At 40.0% G+C, this 23,249-nt stretch overlaps 1 protein-coding gene across 2 annotated transcripts in view; it reads left to right on the forward strand.

The window, feature by feature from the left end:
- Nucleotides 1-23,249, forward strand: part of daam2 (dishevelled associated activator of morphogenesis 2) — a 117,371-nt gene that overhangs the window by 48,538 nt on the left and 45,584 nt on the right. For both annotated transcript variants that reach the window (XM_024439692.2, XM_024439693.2), the window contains exon 4: nucleotides 11,172-11,266. In XM_024439692.2, the coding sequence (XP_024295460.2) occupies nucleotides 11,172-11,266 (95 nt within the window). The remainder of the gene's footprint in view (nucleotides 1-11,171; nucleotides 11,267-23,249) is intronic.

Below are 23,249 nucleotides of genomic sequence, written 5' to 3' on the forward strand. Positions count from 1 at the left end.
TATCACAGTGCAGGTGCATTTATACGGAGACTTGATTACACACAGGTGGATTGTATTTATCATCATTAGTCATTTAGGTCAACATTGGATCATTCAGAGATCCTCACTGAACTTCTGGAGAGAGTTTGCTGCACTGAAAGTAAAGGGGCTGAATAATTTTGCACGCCCAATTTTTCAGTTTTTGATTTGTTAAAAAAGTTTGAAATATCCAATAAATGTCGTTCCACTTCATGATTGTGTCCCACTTGTTGTTGATTCTTCACAAAAAAATAGTTTTATATCTTTATGTTTGAAGCCTGAAATGCGGCAAAAGGTCGCAAAGTTCAAGGGGGCCGAATACTTTCACAAGGCACTGTATTTGGTTGGATGACAAGTTGTCCTTTAAAGTGCATGTGGATAATCTTGTGACAAATCTTAAATTGGGTTTTTATTTTTTTAATAAGGCTTGCTTCCCGCTTATGGCTAGAAAGAAGCTTGTTCAGGCCACTTTATTTCTCTGTAATTGATTATGGTGATTTGTTGTATATGCATGCAACCTCCTCCGTCTTACAGAGACTGGACTCTGTTTATCATGCATCCTTGCGCTTTATTACAAATGCCAAGTCACTCACCCACCATTTGAACATTGTACCAAATGGTAGGCTGGACCCCACTTTATATGCACAGAAAGATACATTTGTATGTGTTCATCTTCAAAACGCTTTTGGGTAAACTCCCTCTTTACCTCTGTAGTCTGGTCTCTTTCACCACCAGCAGTTACCATACCCACGTCTGCTAGGTTGTTGCTACTTAAGGTCCCCAGGACATACACAGTATTAGGCAAAACTGCCTTCTCTTCTTGTGCACCAGACGCATGGAATAATCTACAATCCATGCTTCATCTATATATGTTAGTGCCACTGAATTAATTGAAAATATTGATGGGAGACTCTGTTACAGAGGAGTGTAAATGCTTTTTAAAAAAGCTTAATCATGTTGTATTGCTGTATGTTTTAATTATGTAATGTATTGATTGTTGCTGCCTTGGCCAAGTCTCCCTTGATAAAGAGACTCAGTGGGCTTAAAGAGGTCTCAGTGGGCTTTTCCCGGTTAAATAAAGGTTAAATAATAAAATAAAATAGAGAGGCGCACAGGCAGGCGGCTACCTACCTACAAACTTAATATCATTGGCCACTTTAATAAATGGAACACTTAATAATGCCACTTTGAGAATGTTTACATATCTTGCATTACTCATCACATATGTATAGGAGTTCAAAGGAGTAAAAAAAAATAAAACAGCAGTTACAATTCCCTAAAATACTTTTTTATGTTCATTGGAGTGTCACCTATGCCCTTATATTAGTAAAATTCAAGAATAAAGCCAATAATTAATTTTTATTGTGATTCATATGAATCTACCTTAGTAAAATGTCTTTTTTTTTTAAATGCACATTTTTTCATAATCACAAGGTTATATATCCATGCTTAGACTGGCAGAAATATAACTACCCAGAAAAAATAACATTAATTTATTTTGAATATCACATATTTGATGTCACGGGTACAACTGAATTTTTTTAAACAAAAACTTCCAGCCTTCTATGAAAATATCTTTCAATTCATCCTTTGAGATTTGTTTTTCTCTCTGAGTCAACAAAACAAAGTTATTATATTTTAATATAAAATACTAGTGTTATACTGTATGACAATATTTTGTTTCCCTGAATGACACAATAAATAAATGCATTTATTTGACCTTTGCATGCCCTTTCGTAATTTGTCGCTTTTTTGTTGTGATTGTTTTAGTTGCATTTCCAGTTGGAGAATTTTCTTCTTTAGTTCTCATTTTTCCTTTTGCAGCTGCTTGCAACGCTTTGATAACGTTTTCTTTTTTTCTGGAATGGAGGAAGCAAGTGATTGCTCCAGTGTTTGAGAATGTGGCTCAAGGGATTGCTCTAGTTCTGGAGTCAAGGACTCCGATGGTTGATTGTAGCTATTAACTAATATAATGAATCATTCATTTTTAATCCATAATTTTGTGTGTGTGTAATATTAACATAATCCATCAGTTATACCTTAACTGCATTGCAATAAAACATTAAATACAGTGTAATAGTGCAACTTAATGTTATCCACCCAGCTTAATTAATCGGCATGGCCGAGGAGACTGTGTGGCAGGCTGACCACCTGTTACGCGAATGCAATAAGGAGCCAAGGTAAATTGCTCGCTAGCATTAAACTTATCTTATAAAAAACAATTAATCTTAACGTCATCACTAGTTAACTACACATGGTTGATGAACTTACTTGTTAATCTAGCTTGTCCTGTGTTGATAATCAATGCGGTGCATGTTAATTTATCATCGAATCACAGCCTATTTCGCCAAACGTGTGATGATTTAACACGTGCATTTGCGAAAAAAGCACTGTCGTTGCACAAATGTGTACCTAACCATAAACATCAATGCCTTTCTTAAAATCAAAATGCACAAGTATATATTTTTTTAAATCTGCATACTTAGATAATATTGCCTGCTAACATGAATTTATTTTAACTAGGGAAATTGTCACTTGTGTTCTGTGCAAGCAGAGTCAGGGTAAATGCAGCAGTTTGGGCCGCCTGGCTCGTTGCAAACTGTGTGAAGACCATTTCTTTCTAACAAAGACCGTAATTAATTTGCCAGAATTGTACATAATTATGACATAACATTGAAGGTTGTGCAATGTAACAGAAATATTTAGACTTAGGGATGCCTCCCGATAGATAAAATACAGAACGGTTCTGTATTTCACTGAAAGAATAAACGTTTTGTTTTCGAAATGATAGTTCCCTGATTTGACGATATTAATGACCTAAGGCTTGTATTTCTGTGTGTTTATTATGTTATAATTAAGGTTATGATTTGATATTTGATAGAGCAGTCTGACTGAGCGGTGGTAGCGAGCAGCAAGCTTGTAAGCATTCAATCAAACAGCACTTTCCTGCATTTGCCAACAGCTCTTCGCTGTGCTTCAAGCATTGCGCTGTTTGACTTCAAGCCTATCAACTCCCGAGATTAGGCTGGTATACTATAGTGCCTATAAGGTATATGAAATACAAATGGTATAGAGAGAAATAGTCCTATAATTCCTATAATAACTACAACCGAAAACGTCTTAACCTGTTGCGTCGAGCAATCCCGTATCCGGGAGCGTAATTATAGCCTCAAGCTCATTACCATAACGCAACGTTAACTATTTTTGAAAATCGCAAATGAAATGAAATAAATATATTGGCTCACAAGCTTAGCCTTTTGTTAACAACACTGTCATCTCAGATTTTCAAAATATGCATTTGTGTAAGAGTATTGATAGCATTAAGCCTAGCATTCAGCAGGCAACATTTTCACAGAAACAAAAGCATTCAAATAAAATAATTTACCTTTGAAGAACTTTGGATGTTTTCAATGAGGAGACTGTTAGATAGCAAATGTTCAGTTATTCCAAAAAGATTATTTGTGTAGGAGAAATCGCTCCGTTTTGTTCATCACGTTTGGCTAAGAAAAAAAACCTGAAAATTCAGTCATTACAACGCCAAACTTTTTTTCCAAATTAACTCCATAATATCGACAGAAACATGGCAAACGTTGTTTAGAATCAATCCTCAAGGTGTTTTTCACATATCTATTCGATGATAAATCATTCGTGGCAGTTTGGTTTCTCCTCTGAAGCAAATGGTAAAATAGACGCAGCTGGAGATTACGCAATAATTGCAACGGAGGACACCAACCAGAGCACCTGGTAAATGTAGTCTCTTATGGTCAATCTTCCAATGATATGCCTACAAATACGTCACAATGCTGCAGACACCTTGGGGAAACGACAAAGTGTAGGCTCATTCCTTGCGCATTCACAGCCATATAAGGAGACATTGGAACAAAGCACATTCAAAATCTGGGGCATTTCCTGTTTGAAATTTCATCTTGGTTTCGCCTGTAGCATCAGTTCTGTGACACACACAGATAATATCTTTGCAGATTTGGAAACGTCAGAGTGTTTTCTTTCCAAAGCTGTCAATTATATGCATAGTCGAGCATCTTTTCGTGACAAAATATCTTGTTTAAAACGGGAACGTTTTTTTATCCATAAATTAAAAGAGCGCCCCCTATATCCAAGAAGTTAAAATAAGTGTTTATTGTTAATTCAGTATTGTTGTAAGTGTCATTCTTAAAAACATATGTATAAATCAGCTTTTTTTGGCCCTCCAATAATCGGTATCGGCGTCAAAAAAACATATTGCAGAACGTCAAATTACATTACTATAAACATTAAAATCACAAGTGCAATACATCAAAATAAAGCTTAACTTGTTGTTAATCCAGCCGTTGTGTCAGATTTCAAAAAGGCTTTATGACGAAAGCAAATCATGCGATTATCTGAGGACAGAGCCCAGCACAGAAATGCATAACACATCATTTTCAACCAGGGAGTTGTGACACGAAAGTCAGAAATAGCGATATAATATATGCCTTACCTTTGAAGATCTTCTTCTGTTGGCACTCCAAAAGGTCCCAATTACATTACAAATGGACCTTTTTTTATATCCATGAAAACTCTGTTTAGCTGGGGCACTTCAGTCAATAATCCACTCCGTTTCCGTCCTTCAAAGTGCATACAAAATTAATCCAAACATTACCAATGAATTTATCCAAACAAGTCCATCAATGGTTATAATCAAACCTTAGGTACCATAATACGCAAATAAACAATACAATTTAAGACTGAGAATCATTATTGTCTTTACCGGAGAAAAATACCATTCACGGGCTTGGAAACACTATAGCCAAAATGGGAGCCACCTAGAAAAACTACAATTTCTGGCTCATTTAAAAAAAAAACAGCCTGAAAATCTTTCTAAAGACTGTTGACATCTAGTGGAAGCCCTAGTAACTGCTATCGGGCAAGATTTCGCCCTAATATAACAGTGCCAGCCATTGAAATCAGTGGTAGGATTATTTTTTGGGGTGGGGGTTAGTCCTCTGGGTTTCGCCTGCCATTTCAGTTCTGTTATACTCACAGACATTATTTTAACAGTTTTAGGAACTTTAGAGTCATCTATCCAAATCTACCAGTATATACATATCCTAGCATCTGGGCCTGAGTAGCAGGCAGTTTACTTTGGGCACGCTTTTCATCCAAATGTCAAAATACTGCCCCTATCCCAAAGATGTTAACAAACTATAGTTTTGGCAAGTCGGTTAGGACATCTACTTTGTGCATGTTGGAAAGTATTTTTTTCAACAATTGTTCAGACAGATCATTTCACTTATAATTCACTGTATCACAATTCCAGTGGGTCAGATGTTTACACACACTAAGTTGACTGTGCCTTTAAACAGCTTGGAAAATTCCAGAAAATGATGCCATGGCTTTGGAAGCTTCTGATAGGCTAATGGACATAATTTGAGTCAATTGGAGGTGTACCTGTGTATGTATGTCAAGGCCTACCTTCAAACTCAGTGCCTTTGCTTGACATCATGGGAAAATCAAAAGAAATCAGCCAAGACCTCAGAAAAAAATTGTAGACCTCCACAAGTCTGGTTCATCCTTGGGAGCAAGTTCCAAACGCCTGAAGGTACCACGTTCATCTGTGGTACAATAGTATGCAAGTATAAACACTATGGGACCGCGCAGCTGTCATACCGCTCAGGAAGGAGACTCGTTCTGTCTCCTAGAGATGAACTCACTTTGGTGTGAAAAGGGCAAATTAATCCCAGAACAACAGCAAAGGACCTCTTGAAGATGCTGGAGGAAACTGGTTCAGAATTATCTATATCCACAGTAAAATGAGTCCTATATCGACATAACCTGAAATGCCGCTCAGCAGGGAAGAAGCCACTGCTCCAAAACCGCATAGGGACAAAGATCTTACTTTTTGGAGAAATGTCCTCTGGTCTGATGAAACAAAGAGAGAACTGTTTGGCCATAATGACCATCGTTATGTTTGGAGGAAAAAGGGGGAGGCTTACAAGCCGAAGAACACCATCCCAACAGTGAAGCACGGGAGTGGCAGCATCATGTTGTGGGGGTGCTTTGCTGCAGGAGGGACTGGTGCACTTCACATAATAGATGGCTTCATGAGGAGGGAATGTATGTGGATTTATTTAAGCAACATCTCAATACTTTCATACTTTATGTTTTTATTTCACCTTTATTTAACCAGGTTGGCCAGTTGAGAACAAGTTCTCATTTACAACTGCAACCTGTTCAAGATAAAGCAAAGCAGTTCAACAAAAAAACAACACAGATTTACACATGGAATAAACAAAAGTACAATCAATAACACAATAGAAAAATCTTTATACAGTGTGTGCAAATGGAGTAAGGAGTTAAGGTAATAGATGGGGCAATAGTAGCGAAGTAATTACAATTTAGCAAATGAACACTGGAGTGATAGATGTGCAAGTATAAATCCTGGTGCGCAAAAGAACAAAAAAAGTAAATAAAAACAATATGGGGATGAGGTAGGTAGTTGGATGGGCTATTTACAGATCGGTAAGCTGCTCAGATAGCTGATGCTTAAAGTTAGTGAGGGAGATATGTCTCCAACTTCAGCAATAATTGAAATTCATTCCAGTCATTGGCAGCAGATAACTGGAAGGAAAGCCGGCCAAACGAGGTGTTGGCTGTGGGGTTGACCAGTGAGATATACCTGCTGGAGCGCATGCTACGGGTGGATGTTATTATGGTGACCAGTGAGCTCAGATAAGGCGGAGCTCTACCTAGCAAAGACTTATAGATGACCTGGAGCCAGTAGGTCTGGCGACTAATATGTAGCGAGGGCCAGCCGACAAGAGCATACAGGTCGCAGTGGTGGGTGTTTGGGGCTTTGGTGACAAAACGGATGGCACTGTGATAGACTGCATCCAGTTTGCTGAGTAGAGTGTTGGAGGCTATTTTGTAAATGATCGCCGAAGTCGAGGATCGGTAGGATAGTGGGTCGCAATGGGTCTTCCAAATGGATACTGACCCCAAGCATACTTCCAAAGTTGTGGCAAAATGGCTTAAGGACAACAAAGGCAAGGTATTGGAGTGGCCATCACAAAGCCCTGACCTCAATCCTATAGAAAATGTGTGGGCAGAACTGAAAAAGCGTGTTAGAGCAAGGATGCCTACAAACCTGACTCAGTTACACCAGCTCTGTCAGGAAGAATGGGTGACAATTCACCCAACCTATTGTGGGAAGCTTGTGGAAGGCTACCTGAAATGGTTGACCCAAGTGAAACAATTTAAAGGCAATGCTACCAAATACTAATTGAGTGTATGTAAACTTCTGACCCACTGGGAATGTGATGAAATAAATAAAAGCTGAAATAAATAATTCTCTACTATTATAATGATATTTCCATTTTTAAAATAAAGTGGTGATCCTAACTGACCTAAGGATGTGGAATTTTCACAAATTGTGAAAACTTGAGTTTAAATGTATTTGGCTAAGGTGTATGTAAACTTCCAACTTCAACTGTACTTACCTCATCACATTGATAGAGGGTCTTCAATGGGTCTTCTTTGTGATGTCACACTGTCACATGATTATCATCATGTGATATGCTTTAAAATGGCTTTTCACCTATGTTATACTGAATGACATTGATGAAGCACAAAAGTCCAGATACAAGTTATTTAAGTTTTTAAATAATTTTTAGATACAGTATGTCACCCATTATTCTATATATATATATATATTTATATTTTAGGATGAATATCTACATTTTAAAAACAATTTTGTCATTAGAATTTCAACCCAGACAGTTACACTGAAGGACATGTTGATGCTTTAGAGCTCAATAACTCCCTTAATTAGTTTCCAATACAAATTTTTCTGGGTTAAAAGAAGAGTTAAGTGATTTAACAATATATTTATACGTATTCATCTTTTATGTTAAATGAATGGCTTTGGACACCAAATGTACACTTCTCGTCTTTGACCCATATAATGTATACTGTATCCTTCACTATCTATTCTTTACTATCTATTGCATCTTAGCCGCACTGTCATTGCTCATCCGTATATTTTATACCTATATGTTCTTATCCCATTCCTTTACCAGATTGTGTGTGTTCGGTGTTGTTGTGGAATTTGTAAAATATTAGGTTATGTCATGGAGTTGTTAGATATTACCTGTTAGATACTGCTGCACTGTCGGATCTAGATGCATAAGCATTTCGATACACTCGCAATAACATCTGCTAACCATGTGCATTTGACCAATAGAATTTGATTTGATTTGAACAAGTATTACGTTGACAGTGGAGTACTAACTAGCAGACTAGCGTTTGGGACCCAGTCAGTGCATGCTGTGAGATCTTCTGCGTTGGTTATGGGCTTTCAATATTCCCCTGGGGCAGTTTTCTGTGTCGTACCTGGCACAAACAGCTAAAGAATGTATTTAGTTTACAGATTTTTGCAGGCTATAGAGTGCAAACTTGTCCCGTGTCATTCAGGCTGAGGATACAGGGCCAACCAAGTAATGGCATTTGATATTTGGGCTTTCTCCACGTTACATTTTTTGATCATTTTCCTGGCAGACATGCCCAAAGCAACAAACATTGTTTACATGTCAGCTATATTTACAGCTGTTTTTGTTTGACTCAGGTAAGGAACTGTGTCCTGCCTGAGCCTGGTACATATGGTAGATATCTGGAAATACTATTACTGAAGCGGAGGAACACACAAACAAACCCCATTTTGGTTGTATAGAAATCCCTAAGATACATGCTTTAGTGCTGTGAGAGCCCCCCATTTCTCTCCCCACTTTTCATTCACCCCCTTCATCTCTCCCTCTTCACAAATTCTCTCCCACTGTCTGTCTTTCTGTCCTCCACCCAGTGAGATTACACCGGCTCCCGAACACCATTCATAGAACACTTTCAGAGCCCTGTGCTGTACAGTTTCTCCACCTCCAAGTTGAGAATTCAATAGCCACCAAGCACCAACTCAAAATGGTAGCTAGCGCCCAGTTCTGATAAGCCACATTAAGTGTCTCTAACCTGATGTGCAAAGAGTAGCTAACACATTGTACCTCAGAGTTCTCCTTTGGAGTTCAGAGGGTTTCTGTTGGGATTGCATGACTAGCTGGAGGTGTGGGTTGGGTTGTCTTGCGAGCTAGCGCCTATTGTTAGAATTAGCATCTGTGTGTAATGGCTGGCTAGCGCTAGTATAAAAACGTAGATGTCTGGCATCTTTCGTAGTTCTGGAGAGCTACAGGGGGTGCAGGCTCTTGTTCAAGCCGAGCACTAACAAACAGACTTCAACTAATTGTTTTTGCTTGATTGGTACAAGAGCCAGCACATACTTTAGCTTTCCAGGACCAGGGTTGGCGACCATTGCATGATAAAACATTTGGTTTTAGGCTAGCATTTACATAATGTCTGGCTGGCTAGATTCTTGGCCTGAAATAGTGTGCTCTACTGTGGGTAAGCAGAAGGGTAAGGTACTGTGTCTGGCCACAGGTTAGCACTAGCACACAAATACCAGATGTATCTGTAAGTTAGCATTTTGGCTAGTAGCTTTGACACGGTGAACTGGCTCACTGCACAAGCAAATAGTTCCTCCTCTCTCCGAATCCTCTGTCCAACTTCCTATTGAGAATGAACATACTTATTTAGAGAAACAGGAGCCAGAGACATGACTACTTGGCAAGGGCCTCGGAACCATCTGGACAAGGCTAAGCCGGCCCGATGGATGTTATGACTGAAACATCTGTAGGTTACACAGACGCACACAGAACCAGAAGTATATATGGAAGTACTTTAGTGCCAAAAAAGGGTTAGATATTTTTCATATCTCTCAGATAGACACTTCAAAACTTACTTCAGTGGATGTTGAACACATTTCTACCGGCAAATGTGTAAATGGTATAAAAGTCATAATGTCCTAAACATAGCTAAATGACGGCATCGCCAAATTGGCCTTTGGCATATAATTGTGATGGATTCTGTAGGAGAGAGGAATAACGTCATGGGAGAGACAAAAAGTGAGTAAAAACACCCCAAATATGTTTAGAACTACAAATTAACTGGCAAAATTGACTTTAAAAAAAAAAAACATTTACATCCCACCCTGAAAGTAAGCCAGGGCGGGATCAGCCAGCGGCGGCTTCCCACATGCGCGATTAATTTGCAGTGTGGACACGGAGGGGTGAACATATCCTGCTCTGACTGCAGCGAGAGGACTGTGCGTGTTTTGGTACTGGGGTATGGCCCACGGCAGTACCCGCACCCGCTGCTCATTGAGAAGAGTGAGACCGTTATGTGCTTTCACATCAGCATCTCCAATAACCCCAGAAAAGGTTGCTAGATTTGTCGCTAGTCACTTTTTTGAAAATGTGCCGCTAGAGTGGTCTGAATACTCGCTCAGTATAGCGTCAAAGTCGCCAACACTGCTAGCGCGTCATCCAACACTGCTAGCGCGTCATCCAACACACCTTCCACGTCATTCATTATTTTCCATAGAATGTATAGCCCCTCGTTGATTATCCCTTACACACAGCAACAGCGCACAGCCTCCATATAATTAATTTCATGATAATAATGCTGAGCTCTCTTTGTACACAATCAGTCCTGGGTTCAAATACTATTCCTAAAATAACAACCACTTTCACAAACATTCGAAGAAAGTATTCAGACATCGTCCACTTGAAAATACAATTAGTGAAGCACTTCAATGTACCTGGAAATACACCTGGAAAGTATTTTAAAATACTCAAGTGTACTGACTCAAATACACTCATACATTCAACCCAGTCATCTGAAAACGGTACTTGAAACAAGCATGCGAAAATCCTGTCGAATATAACTTGGCAGACCACCTGGCATTCACTCATACAAAATCACCTGGTTTGGGCTGTGCAAATTGAAAATACTCAAATACACAGAAGAAGTATTTCAAATAGCAGATACTCAAATACACATGCATTTGAACCCTGGTCTGTCCACAGTCTAGCTTGGTCGCCCCTCCCCACCCACAGAAAGTCAAACTTATTGGAGAACTCCAATGATGAACTGATTTTGTGTACCTTATTGTGAAGTTATGATAAAGATCATTCAGACTCCCTTCAACTAAGCCAGAATCAAAGGTTCTCCTTTAAAATACCATTATCATAATTTTTGTTCTGCTGTGTCATGGAGTATGTTTTGTCATTGTGCAGATGCAGACCCTGTTCGCCTTTGACGAGGAGGAGATGGAGATGAGGAACAAAGTGGTGGAGGACCTGAAAACAGCACTTCGGACTCAGCCAATGAGGTAGGGTTTTGAACCACAGCTGGCAAACATTGTCATTAACAGCTGTTCATCCTCATCTTTCACCTGTCTACCTCAGGATGACGCCCTTGTTACTCACACTCTATGGTCAAGTTAAATCTCTCCGTAAGAGAGCACTGTGTCACAAGGTAGGTCTATACACTTCATTATTATAGTGTAATGGGATCATTTTCATCACCAGAAAAGCTTTTGCACTCTTTATTAGACTGGGCAATTCCCCTCTCTTCTGTTTGACACATTCAGCAGCAGCTTTGAGATCTCATTGATCAACCACACAGAAACATGTGAGGAGGTTTAGACAGCCCAGCCAATATTACATCTCCCACTGTCAGGAACATGTCTGTGCCTGTTAAGTGATGTAGTGATCTGGACCAAGATGGGGGGTGTTGAGTTTTTCCAGTGCAGCGTCAGCCTTAAGTGTGGAGTAACAGATTCCCACGAGGACCACGGTGTCTGGGTCACGTCTGGGTTTGTGTGTGTGCATGTGTATCATGTTGAAGTGGACAGGGTGATTAGCGCTAGCCTTATTGCGCCTGACCACCTTTGGCTTGTAGTCTTTCATTTTGTAGAACAAAGTAACATCATACAGAACCACAGCGCTAATACTTATGAGGATGTTAAGGAGGCAAGAAGTATGAAAGTTATTTGTGAGCAGGATGAGGAATGCACAAATGTAGGCTAAGATTCCCTATAATATGAATTTCCACAAACAGCTCTAAGAATTAATTATTTGCATAAAGGATTGTTTTAGCCTCACATTTGGACATTACAAGAAGCTGGCTGTATTCCCTTTGTTTCATTTCTAGTGCAAATTCAAACAGGGTTAAAAAAAGACAAACTACCAGAAAAACGTATTTACCTGATTAATCTTGTCATTAGCTATATGACATTATCGATCTACTCCATAACGTTCACAATACCAATTATGTTGGAGTGAGTACATTGTTCTGTTTCCACTCTTACTCTCCAAAGTACCTACAGTGCATTCAGAAAGTATTTAGACGGCTTGACTTTTCCCACATTTTTATCCCACATCAGTCTACACTCAATACCCCATAATGACAAAGCAAAAACAGGTTTTTAGAAATGTTTGCAAATGTATAAAAATTCTAAAATGGAAATAGCACATTAACATAAGTATTCAAACCCTTTACTAAGTACTTTTGTTGAAGCACCTTTGGCAGCAATTACAGCCTCGAGTCTTCTTGGGTATGACACTATAAGCTTGGCACACCTGTATTTGGGGAGTTTCTCCCATTCTTCTCTGCAGATCCTCTCACGCTCTGTCAGGTTGGATGGGGAGTGTTGCTGTACAGCTATTTTCAGATCTCTCCAGAGATGTTCGATCAGGTTAAAGTCTGAGCTCTGGCTAGGCCAGTCAAGGACATTCAGAGACTTGTACCGAAGCCACTCCTGCGTTTTCTTGGCTGTGTGCTTAGGGTTGTTGTCCTGTTGGAAGGTGAACCTTCGCCCCAGAGCGCTCTGGAGCAGGTTTTCATCAAGGATCTCTCTGTACTTTGCTCCATTCATCTTTCCCTAGATCCTGACTAGTCTCCCAGTCCCTGCCGCTGAAAAACATCCGCACAGCATGATGCTGCCACCACCATGCATCACCGTAGGGATGGTGCCAGGTTTTTTCCAGAAGTGACGCTTGGCATTCAAGCCAAAGAGTTCAATCTTGGTTTCAACAGACCAGAGAATCGTGTTTCTCATGGTCTGAGAGTCATTTAGGTGCCTTTTGGCAAACTCCAAGCAGACTGTCATGTGCCTTTTACTGAGGAGTGGTTTCTGTCTGGCCACTCTAACATAAAGGCCTAATTAGTGGAGTGCAGCAGAGATGGTTGTCCTTCTGGAAAGTTCTCCCATCTCCACAGAGTACTTATAGAGCTCTGTCAGAGTGGCCATTAGGTTCTTGGTCACCTCCCTGACCAAGGCCCTTCTCCCACGATTGCTCAGTTTGGCCGGGCGGCTAGCTCTAGGTTTTTTGTTTTTTGCTCTGACATGCACTGTCAACTGTGGGACCTTATATAAACAGGTGTTTGCCTTTCCAAATCATGTCCAATCAATTGAATTTACCACAGGTGGACTCCAATCAAGTTGTAGAAACATCTCAAGGATCATCAACGGTAACAGGATGCACCTGAGCTCAATTTTGAGTCTCATAGCAAAGGGTTTCAATACTTATGTAAATAAGGTATTTCTGTTTTTTAAATTTTTTAATACGTTTGCAAAATTTTCGAAACTATTTTCAATTTGTCTTTATGGGGTACTGTGTAGATTGATGAGCAAAATGTTTTATATAATCCATTTTAGAATAAAATAACGTAACAAAATGTGGGAAAAGTAAAGGGGTCTGAATAATTTCCGAATGCACCGTATATTCCTATATTTCTTTCTTCCTCACTTCTCCTCTCCCAGTATGTTAGTCTCTTCTCACTTTTCTCATTTGCATTTTGTTAACTAGATGGTAACTTTTCAATTAAGAAAAATTGTGTGACTTGCTTCCGCTCTTTGAAAGTAGTTGTGTGGCATTGGATAGGATAGCATGAACATGTGAAAGTTGGTTTGGTGTCTCTAGTTTGAACTGTTCAAGAGTTATTTTATGCAAATGTAAGGGACATTTATATACTTAACATTAAGAACACCTGCTCTTTCCATGACAGAGACTGAACAGGTGAATCCAAGTGAAATCCAGGGTCAAAGTTGGTTTGGTGTCTCTAGCTTATACAGTTAAAGAGTTACTATTGGTGGGTTATTTTATACACATTTATGCAAATGTGTATACAGTACCTTCAGAAAGTATTCATACCCCTTGACTTATTCCAAATTTGGTTGTTACAACTTGAATTCAAAATGGATTAAATTGAATCCACACACAATTGAATTGAATTCTTACACACCTTAACCTATAATGACAAAGTAAAAACAGCTGGATTGTGCAACATTTGCCCATTATTCTTTTCAAAATTCTTCAAGCTCTGTCATTGTTGTTGATCATTGCTAGACAACCATTTTCAGGTCTTGTCATAGATTTTCAAGTACATTTAATTCAAATCTGCTTCTCATGAGCATTCACTGTCTTCTTGGTAAGCAAGTCCAGTGTAGATTTGGCCTTGTGTTTTAGGTTATTGTCCTGCTGAAAGGTGAATTCATCTCCCAGTGTCTAGTCTAAAGCAGACTAAATGAGGTTTTCCTCTCAGATTTTTCCTGTACTTAGCTCCATTACGTTTATTTTTTATCCTAAAAAACTCCCCAGTCCTTAACGATTACAAGCATACCCATAACATGATACATCCATGACTATGTGTTTTATTGGATTTCCCCCAAACATAACACTTTGTATTCAGGACAAAAAGTGAATAAGTGTTGGAATATTTGTATTCTGTACAGGCTTCCTTTTCACTCTGTTAATTAGGTTCACCTGACTTAGAATTCCTCACAATCAAATGTCGACCGTATTATCTACCAAGGGAATTCTCTTCGATTATAATCACGCCCCCCCCCCCAAGCAGACACATCGATTGCCCTGGACAACCTTTATTTGACTCAATGTAAACTGGAAACCACATATCCTGAGGCTGCATTCATTGTAGCTGGGGATTTTAACAAGGCTAATCTGAAAACAAGACTCCCTAACTTCAATCAGCATATCGAATGTGCTACCAGGGCTGGTAAAACCCTGGATCATTGTTATTCTAACTTCTGCGACGCATATAAGGCCCTCCCCCGCCCTCCTTTCGGAATAGCATACATATGAGATGAATAATGTAGGGTATGTAAACATTATATTAGGTAGCATTGTTTAAAGTGGCTAGTGATATATTTTACATCATTTCCCATTATTAAAGTGGCTGGAGTTGAGTCAGTGTGTTGGCAGCAGCCACTCAGTGTTAGTCGTGGCTGTTTAACAGTCTGATGGCCTTGAGATAGAAGCTGTTTTTCAGTGTCTCGGTCCCAGCTTTGATGCACCTGTACTGACCTCGCCTTCTGGATGATAGCGGGGTGAACAGGCAGTGGCTCGGGTGGTTGTTGTCCTTGATGATCTTTATGGCCTTCCTGTGACATCGGGTGGTGTAGGTGTCCTGGAGGGCAGGTAGTTTGCCCCCGGTGATGCGTTGTGCAGACCTCACTACCCTCTGGAGAGCCTTACGGTTGTGGGCGTAGCAGTTGCCGTACCAGGCGGTGATACAGCCCGCCAGGATGCTCTCGATTGTGCATCTGTAGAAGTTTGAGTGCTTTTGGTGACAAGCCAAATTTCTTCAGCCTCCTGAGGTTGAAGAGGCGCTGCTGCGCCTTCTTCACGATGCTGTCTGTGTGGGTGGACCAATTCAGTTTGTCTGTGATGTGTATGCCGATGAACTTAAAACTTACTACCCTCTCCACTACTGTTCCATCGATGTGGATAGGGGGGTGTTCCCTCTGCTGTTTCCTGAAGTCCACAATCATCTCCTTAGTTTTGTTGACGTTGAGTGTGAGGTTATTTTCCTGACACCACACTCCGAGGGACCTCACCTCCTCCCTGTAGGCCATCTCGTCGTTGTTGGTAATCAAGCCTACCACTGTTGTGTCGTCCGCAAACTTGATGATTGAGTTGGAGGCGTGCGTGGCCAAGCAGTCGTGGGTGAACAGGGAGTACAGGAGAGGGCTCAGAACGCACCCTTGTGGGGCCCGAGTGTTGAGGATCAGCGGGGTGGAGATGTTGTTGCCTACCCTCACCACCTGGGGGCAGCCCGTCAGGAAGTCCAGTACCCAGTTGCACAGGGCGGGTAGTCGAGATTCCCAGTGTGCAGTGTGGTTGAGATTGCATCGTCTGTGGACCTATTTGGGCGGTATGCAAATTGGAGTGGGTCTAGGGTGTCAGGTAGGGTGGAGGTGATATGGTCCTTGACTAGTCTCTCAAAGCACTTCAAAGCACTAGGAAGGACGCCTGTATCTTTGTAATGATCCAAAGTTGAATGAATAACTTCACCATGCTCAAAGAGATATTCAGTGTCAGCTTTTTTATGTTTACCACTCTACCAATAGGTGCTCTTCTTTGCGAGGCATTGGAAAACCTCCCTGGTCTTTGTTTGAAATTCACTGCTCGACTGAGGGAACTAACAGATAATTGAATGTGTGGGGTACAGAGATGAGGTATTCATAACAAAATGCTGTTAAACACTTATTTCACACAGAGTGAGTCCATGCAACTTAATATATTACTTGTTAAGCACATTGTTACTCCTGAATTTATTTAGGCTTGCCATAACAAAGTTGTTATTCACTCTAGACATTTCAGCTCTTCATTTTAAAATAATAGAAATGAATGAAAATGAAAATGTTGAAAAACTGAATTCTACTTTGACATTATTGTGTGTAGGCCCATAAAAAAAATCTATTCATTTCAAATGATTTCTGTAATATAACAACATGTGGAAAAAGTCAAGAGGTGTGAGTACTTTCTGAAGGTACTGTAGTTATAGTTGATAAAAGTTATTAAAACTTCTTAACAGGTTAAGGATCAGGCTCTTTTCAGTTTCTGCCTAAAATGACATACCCAAATCTAACTGCCTGTAGCTCAGGAGCAGAAGCAACGATATGCATATTCTTGATATCATTCGAAAGGAAACACTTTGAAGTTTGTGGAAATGTGAAATTAATGTAGGAGAACATAACACAATAGATCTGGTAAAAGGTAATACAATGAAAAAAAATTGTTTTCTATTTTTGTTGCATCATCTTTTACATTAAAAAGTATAGCCACACATTCAGCTAGGAAGCTGGATGTAGTTTCGATGGTATCCACAAGAGGGCAACAGTGTATGTGCAAAGTTTCAGACTGATAACTTCAAGAATAGAGTTCAGTGTGTCAAATCAGAGGGCCTGATGTCCGGACGCCATACATCACTCCTTCCGTGGCCTCCAACTGCTTTTAAATGCTAGTAAAACTAAGTGCATGCTCTTCAACCGATTGCTGAGCGCACCCTCCCACCCGACTTGCTTCACTACTCTGGACGGTTTTGACTTAGAATATGTGGACAACTACAAATACCTAGGTGTCTGGTTAGACTGTAAACTCTCCTTCCAGGCTCACATTAAGCAACTCCAATCCAAAATTAAATCTAGAATCTGCTTCCTATTACGCAACAAAGCCTCCTTCACTCATGCCGCCAAACTTACCCTCGTAAAACTGACGATCCTTGACTTCGGCAATGTCATTTACAAAATAACCCCCAACACTCTACTCAGCAAACTGGATGTAGTCTATCACAGTGCCATCCGTTTTATCACCAAAGCCCCATATATTACCCACCATGGCGACCTGAATGCTCTCGTTGGCTGGCCCTCACTACATATCCGTCGCCAAACCCACTGGCTCCAGGTCGTCTAAGTCTTTGCTAGGTAAAGCCCCGCCTTATCTCAGTTCACTGGTCACCATAGCAACACCCACCCGTAGAACGCGCTCCAGCACGTATATCGCACTGTTCATCCCCAAAGCCCACACTTGCTTTGGCCGCCTTTCCTTCCAGTTCTCTGCTGCCAATGACTGGGACGAATTGCAAAAATCTCTGAAGTTGGAGACTTGTATCTCCCTCTCTAACTTTAAGCGTCAGCTGTCTGAGCAGTTTACCGATCAAAACCTGTACACAGCAAATCTGTAAAAAGCACACCCAACTACCTCATCCCCATATTATTACTTACCCTCTTGCTCTTTTGCACCCCAGTATCTCTACTTGCACATCATCATCTGCAATACAATATGAATGCTAAATTGTAATTATATTCGCCTCTAGGGCCTATTTATTGCCTTCCTCCCTACTCTTCTACATTTCTTTTGTGTTATTGACTGTACGTTTGTTTATGTGTAACTCTGTGTTTTTTGTTGCACTGCTTTGCTTTATCTTGGCCAGGTCACAGTTTTAAATGAGAACTTGTTCTCAACTGCCCTACCTGGTTAAATGAAGGTGAAATAAAAAAAGAAAGAGCAAGCTACATGACATTTAGTATGATGTCACCCAGGTGTCCCTCACGATTTGCCCAAATGTACCCAAGTGGCCGAATTGGTAAATTGATATGTTTTCAAGAACATAACTACAGAAAACGTATAGAAAAGCTATGCCAATAAAAAATACAAGTTTATACACTCCCAGGAATGTCATACACAATGGATCATTAGCTTCCCTACATAAAATGAACTAACAGGAGATGCAACAAGAATGCTGATCCAATGTCTCCAAACACAGAAGTGAAATATTTAAGATAAGGGCTAACAGTTAGTAGCTAACACTCATCTAATGTCATAAGTGAACACACCACAAACCACACACAAAGTAAAAAATAAAGCATGATATTTCCACCCGCATGCTTCACAGTAGGTATGGTGTTCTTTGGATGCAACTAAGCATTCTTTGTCCTCCAAACACAACGAGTTGAGTTTTTACCAAAAAGTTATATTTTGGTTTCATCTGACCATATGACATTCTCTCAATCTTGTGGATCATCCAAATGCTCTCTAGCAAACTTCAGACGGGCCTGGACATGTACTGGCTGAAGCAGGGGGACACGTCTGGCACTGCAGGATTTGAGTCCCTGGCGGCGTAGTGTGTTACTGATGGTAGCCTTTGTTACTTTGGTCCCAGCTCTTTGCAGGTCATTCACTCGGTCCCCCCGTGTGGTTCTGGGATTTTTGCTCACCGTTCTTGTGATCATTTTGACCCCACGGGGGGAGATCTTGCGTGGAGCCCCAGATCAAGGGAGATTATCAGTGGTCTTGTATGTCTTCCATTTCCTAATAATTGCCTCCACAGTTGATTTCTTCAAACCAAGCTGCTTACCTATTGCAGATTCAGCCTTCCCAGCCTGGTGCAGGTCTACAATTTTGTTTCTGGTGTCCTTTGACAGCTCTTTGGTCTTGGCCATAGTGGAGTTTGGAGTGTGACTGTTTGAGGTTGTGGACCGGTGTCTTTTAATCTGACAACAAGTTCAAACAGGTGCCATTAATACAGGTAACGAGTGGAGGACAGAGGAGCCTCTTAAAGAAGAAGTTACAGGTCTGTGAGAGCCAGAAATCTTGCTTGTTTGTAGGTGACCAAGTGCTTATTTTCCACCATAATTTGCAAATAAATTCATTAAAAATTCTACATCTCATTTTGTCTGTCATAGTTGAAGGGTACCTATGATGAAAATTACAGGCCTCTCTCATATTTTTCAGTGGGAGAACTTGCACAATTGGTGGCTGACTAAATACTTTTTTGCCCCACTGTACAGTGCCTTGCAAAAGTATTCATCCCCCTTGGCGTTTTTCCTATTTTGTTTTATTTCAACCTGTAGTGTAAATGGATTTTTATTTGGATTTCATGTAATAGACAGACAAAATAGTCCAAATTGGTGAAGTGAAATGAAAAAAATTACTTGTTTAAAAAAAGAAAACGGAAAAGTGGTGCATGCATATGTATTCACCCCCTTTGCTATGAAGCCCCTAAATAAGATCTGGTGCAACCAATTACCTTCAGAAGTCACATAATTAGTTAAAGTCCAACTGTGTGCAATCTGTGTCACATGATCTGTCACATGATCTCAGTATACACTACCATTCAAAACTTTGGGACCACATAGAAATGTCCTAAGTGGTCCCAAACTTTTGAATGGTAGTGTATCACATGATCTATTCTGGCTCTAACCAGAATAGAAAGAGGAGTGGGAGGCCCTGGTGCACAACTGAGCAAGAGGACAAGTACATTAGAGTGTCTAGTTTGAGGATCAAATGCCTCAAGTCCTCAACTGGCAGCTTCATTAAATAGTACCCGCATAACACCAGTCTCAACGTCAACAGTGAAGAGGCGACTCCATGATGCTGGCCTTTTCGGCAGAGTTGCAAAGAAAAAGCCATGTCTCAGACTTGCCCATGAAAATCAAATATTAGGATGGGCAAAAGAACACAGACACTGGACAAAGGAACTCTGTCTTTAATCAGAATGACAGTTTTCAGCTGTGCTAATATAATTGCAAAAGGGTTTTCTAATAATCAATTAGCCTATTAAAATGATAAACTTGGATTCGCTAACACAACGTACCATTGTAACACAATAGTGATGTTTGCTGATAATGGGCCCCTGTACACCTATGTAGATATTCCAAAGAACATAATTCACAACATTAACAATGTCTACACTGTATTTCTGATCAATTTGATGTTATATTTAATGGACTTTCAAAGACAAGGACATTTCTAATTGATCACAAACTTTTGAATGGTAGTGTATGTATTTTTTATTTTTATACATTTGCAAACATTTCTAAAAAACAGTTTTTTCTTTGTCATTATGGGGTATTGTGTGTCGATTTATGAGGGGAAAAACTATTTAATCAGTTTTAGAATAAAACTGTAACGTAGCAAGATGTGGAAAAGTCAAGGGGTCTGAATACTTTCTGAATGCACTGTACCTCAACTGATATAACATCCAGCCCTGGAGTTTTCCCAGACTTGAAGGCTTTAATTGCGTCTAGAAGTCCCTCTTTAATTAGGCCTTCACATGAGTCTGACTGTAGAGCTGTTTAATTTTACACTATTAATAGAAAACAAATCCTTAAAATGAACTTCAGTTAGTAGAGATGGAGAAGACAAATGACATTTGTTTAATAATATATTCCTTTTATGGCTGCTGTCCCTGTACAGGGATCAACATCAGTGGAAATTTCAGAGTGACAACTAATAGTACTCGATACAACTCAAACTTTCATTAAAACACACATGCAGGGTACTCAATTAAAGTTACATTCGTTGTGAATCTAGCCAACATGTCAGATTTTTAAAATGCTTTTCGGCGAAGGCATGAGAAGCTATTATCTGATAGCATGCAACCCCCGAAATACCTAAAGGTGACGCAAACAAAAGAATTAGCGTAGCCGGCGCTACACAAAACGCAGAAATAAAATATAAAACATTCATTACCTTTGACGAGCTTCTTTGTTGGCACTCCTATATGTCCCATAAACATCACAATTGGGTCTTTTTTTTTCGATTAAATCCGTCCATGTATACCCAAAATGTCCATTTATGAAGCCCGTCTGATCCAGAAAAAAGCACCTTTCCAAAACGCAACGTCATTTTTTAAAATTAAATAAGTTGCCTATAAACTTTGACAAAACACTTCAAACTACTTTTGTAATCCAACTTTAGGTATTAGTAAACGTTAATAATCGATCAAATTGATCACGGGGCGATCTGTATTCAATAGCAGCAAGTCTTGAAATCATGGTCCATATTCTCTCTTCCATAACTTCCCCCGGTGTACTCGATGACAGGAAGTGCCTATTTCTCATTTCACCAAGGATTAACTTCAACCCAATTGCCAAGACTGGTGACATCGTGTGAAAGCTGTAGGAACTGTAAACTGGGCCCTATCTATTTTTCCTTGCCATAGACAATACAGAGACTGGCGGAGGGATATTTTTTTTGTGTTTTTTTGTGAAGTTTTCCTTGGGATTTTGCCTGCTACACACGTTCTGTTATAGTCACAGACATTATTTAACCAGTTTTAGAAACTTCAGAGTGTTTTCTATCCACACATACTAATCATATGCATATACTATATTCCTGGCATGAGTAGCAGGACGTTGACATTTTGCGTGATTTTTAACAAAAAGCTGAAAAAATTCACAGCCTCTTTAAGAGTTAAAGTACTTTGCTTCCTTTTTCAAAATATTGTTTGTTGAATCATGGATGACTGGCATTTGTAACAAGTTTCTGTAAATTATTTCTGCATATTCTTTCCAGTTTGCTTACATATTCCATCCAGTTCACTTTATTTTGTATAATATATTACACTTGATCTTTCTTGAATAAGTTCCTCCATTTGATTATTCTGTGCCTCTTTTACAGTTTTATTGCTTTCTAACTGTACTGTTAGTTCCTCTATTTCCTTTGTTAAGATGAACTCTTTTGACCTAAAATAGGAAAGAAAGGAGAGGGAATGAAAAGGAGGAGAGAGAAAAAAAAATGAGGGAATGAGGACATTTGTGAATGGTTGGATGATGTTGGTATGTGGAGGGGGGACTGTTTTCACTGTTGAGAATTAGGCACCGTTGGATGTCCTTTGTAAGGAGTAGGAATTCATGGAGCGCAAAGAGTATGTGTGTGTGTACGTGTATATGCATGCTTGTCTGCATATGTGCTGTTGTGTGTGACAGAGCACAGCTGGCTGTTTTACCTGTGTGTGTGCGTGCGCACGTCTTTGAATGTGCTGTATGCGCACTCGGCCTTTGCAGTGTGTGCACCCCCCTCCCGGTCTTGGTCTTCACTCGGACTCAATTTGCGTTGGTCTTGGTCTTGAATCAGTCTCGCTTTAGATGGTCTCGAACCCAACACTGGTGTACAGTATTTATGACCTTACCCATGTGTTCCTGGGGATCTGAGGGCTGCAAGTGCATTGCCAGGTGAACCGTGTGCGCTCTAGAAATCTGGGATTGAGTTAGCGGGAGGGTAGCCTGGCTTCAGATGTATAGGATAATAATGGCATGATTTATGCACTTTGAAGGATGGGGTGTGTTTTTTCCACTCCCGCTCTTGCTAAGAAAGCGGTGGGAGGGGATGGAACTTGGACTCAGCTCTTCTGACAGTCTGTTACAATGACTGACTGTAAATCTCCCTCTGCTTCTTTTTTTTCGCCTTCTTTCTCTCTCTCTTAATATTGCTGACTCTCTTGCTCTGTCTGTTTGATGTTTCTTACATTTTCTTAATTCTTCTTTCAGTGATTTATAAATAAGACCTACCCCCTCACTCTCTTTCTCTTTCACTTTTTCCCTCTCTTTGTCTCTCTGAACAGAAACAGACTTACGTTTGTTATGAACTCTATCGATTTACATGATTTATGAACTTGATCAGGGAAAGAATCTGTGATGGGAACATCAAAATGGCCGACTTGATGTAATGCCCTTCATGTTTGTGTATTGTAGGTGATCAGATAGGCTTGCAGTTCTGCAAGAG

Source organism: Oncorhynchus tshawytscha, linkage group LG12 (assembly GCF_018296145.1).
Source record: "Oncorhynchus tshawytscha isolate Ot180627B linkage group LG12, Otsh_v2.0, whole genome shotgun sequence".
In the NCBI taxonomy this organism is placed as follows: domain Eukaryota; kingdom Metazoa; phylum Chordata; class Actinopteri; order Salmoniformes; family Salmonidae; genus Oncorhynchus; species Oncorhynchus tshawytscha.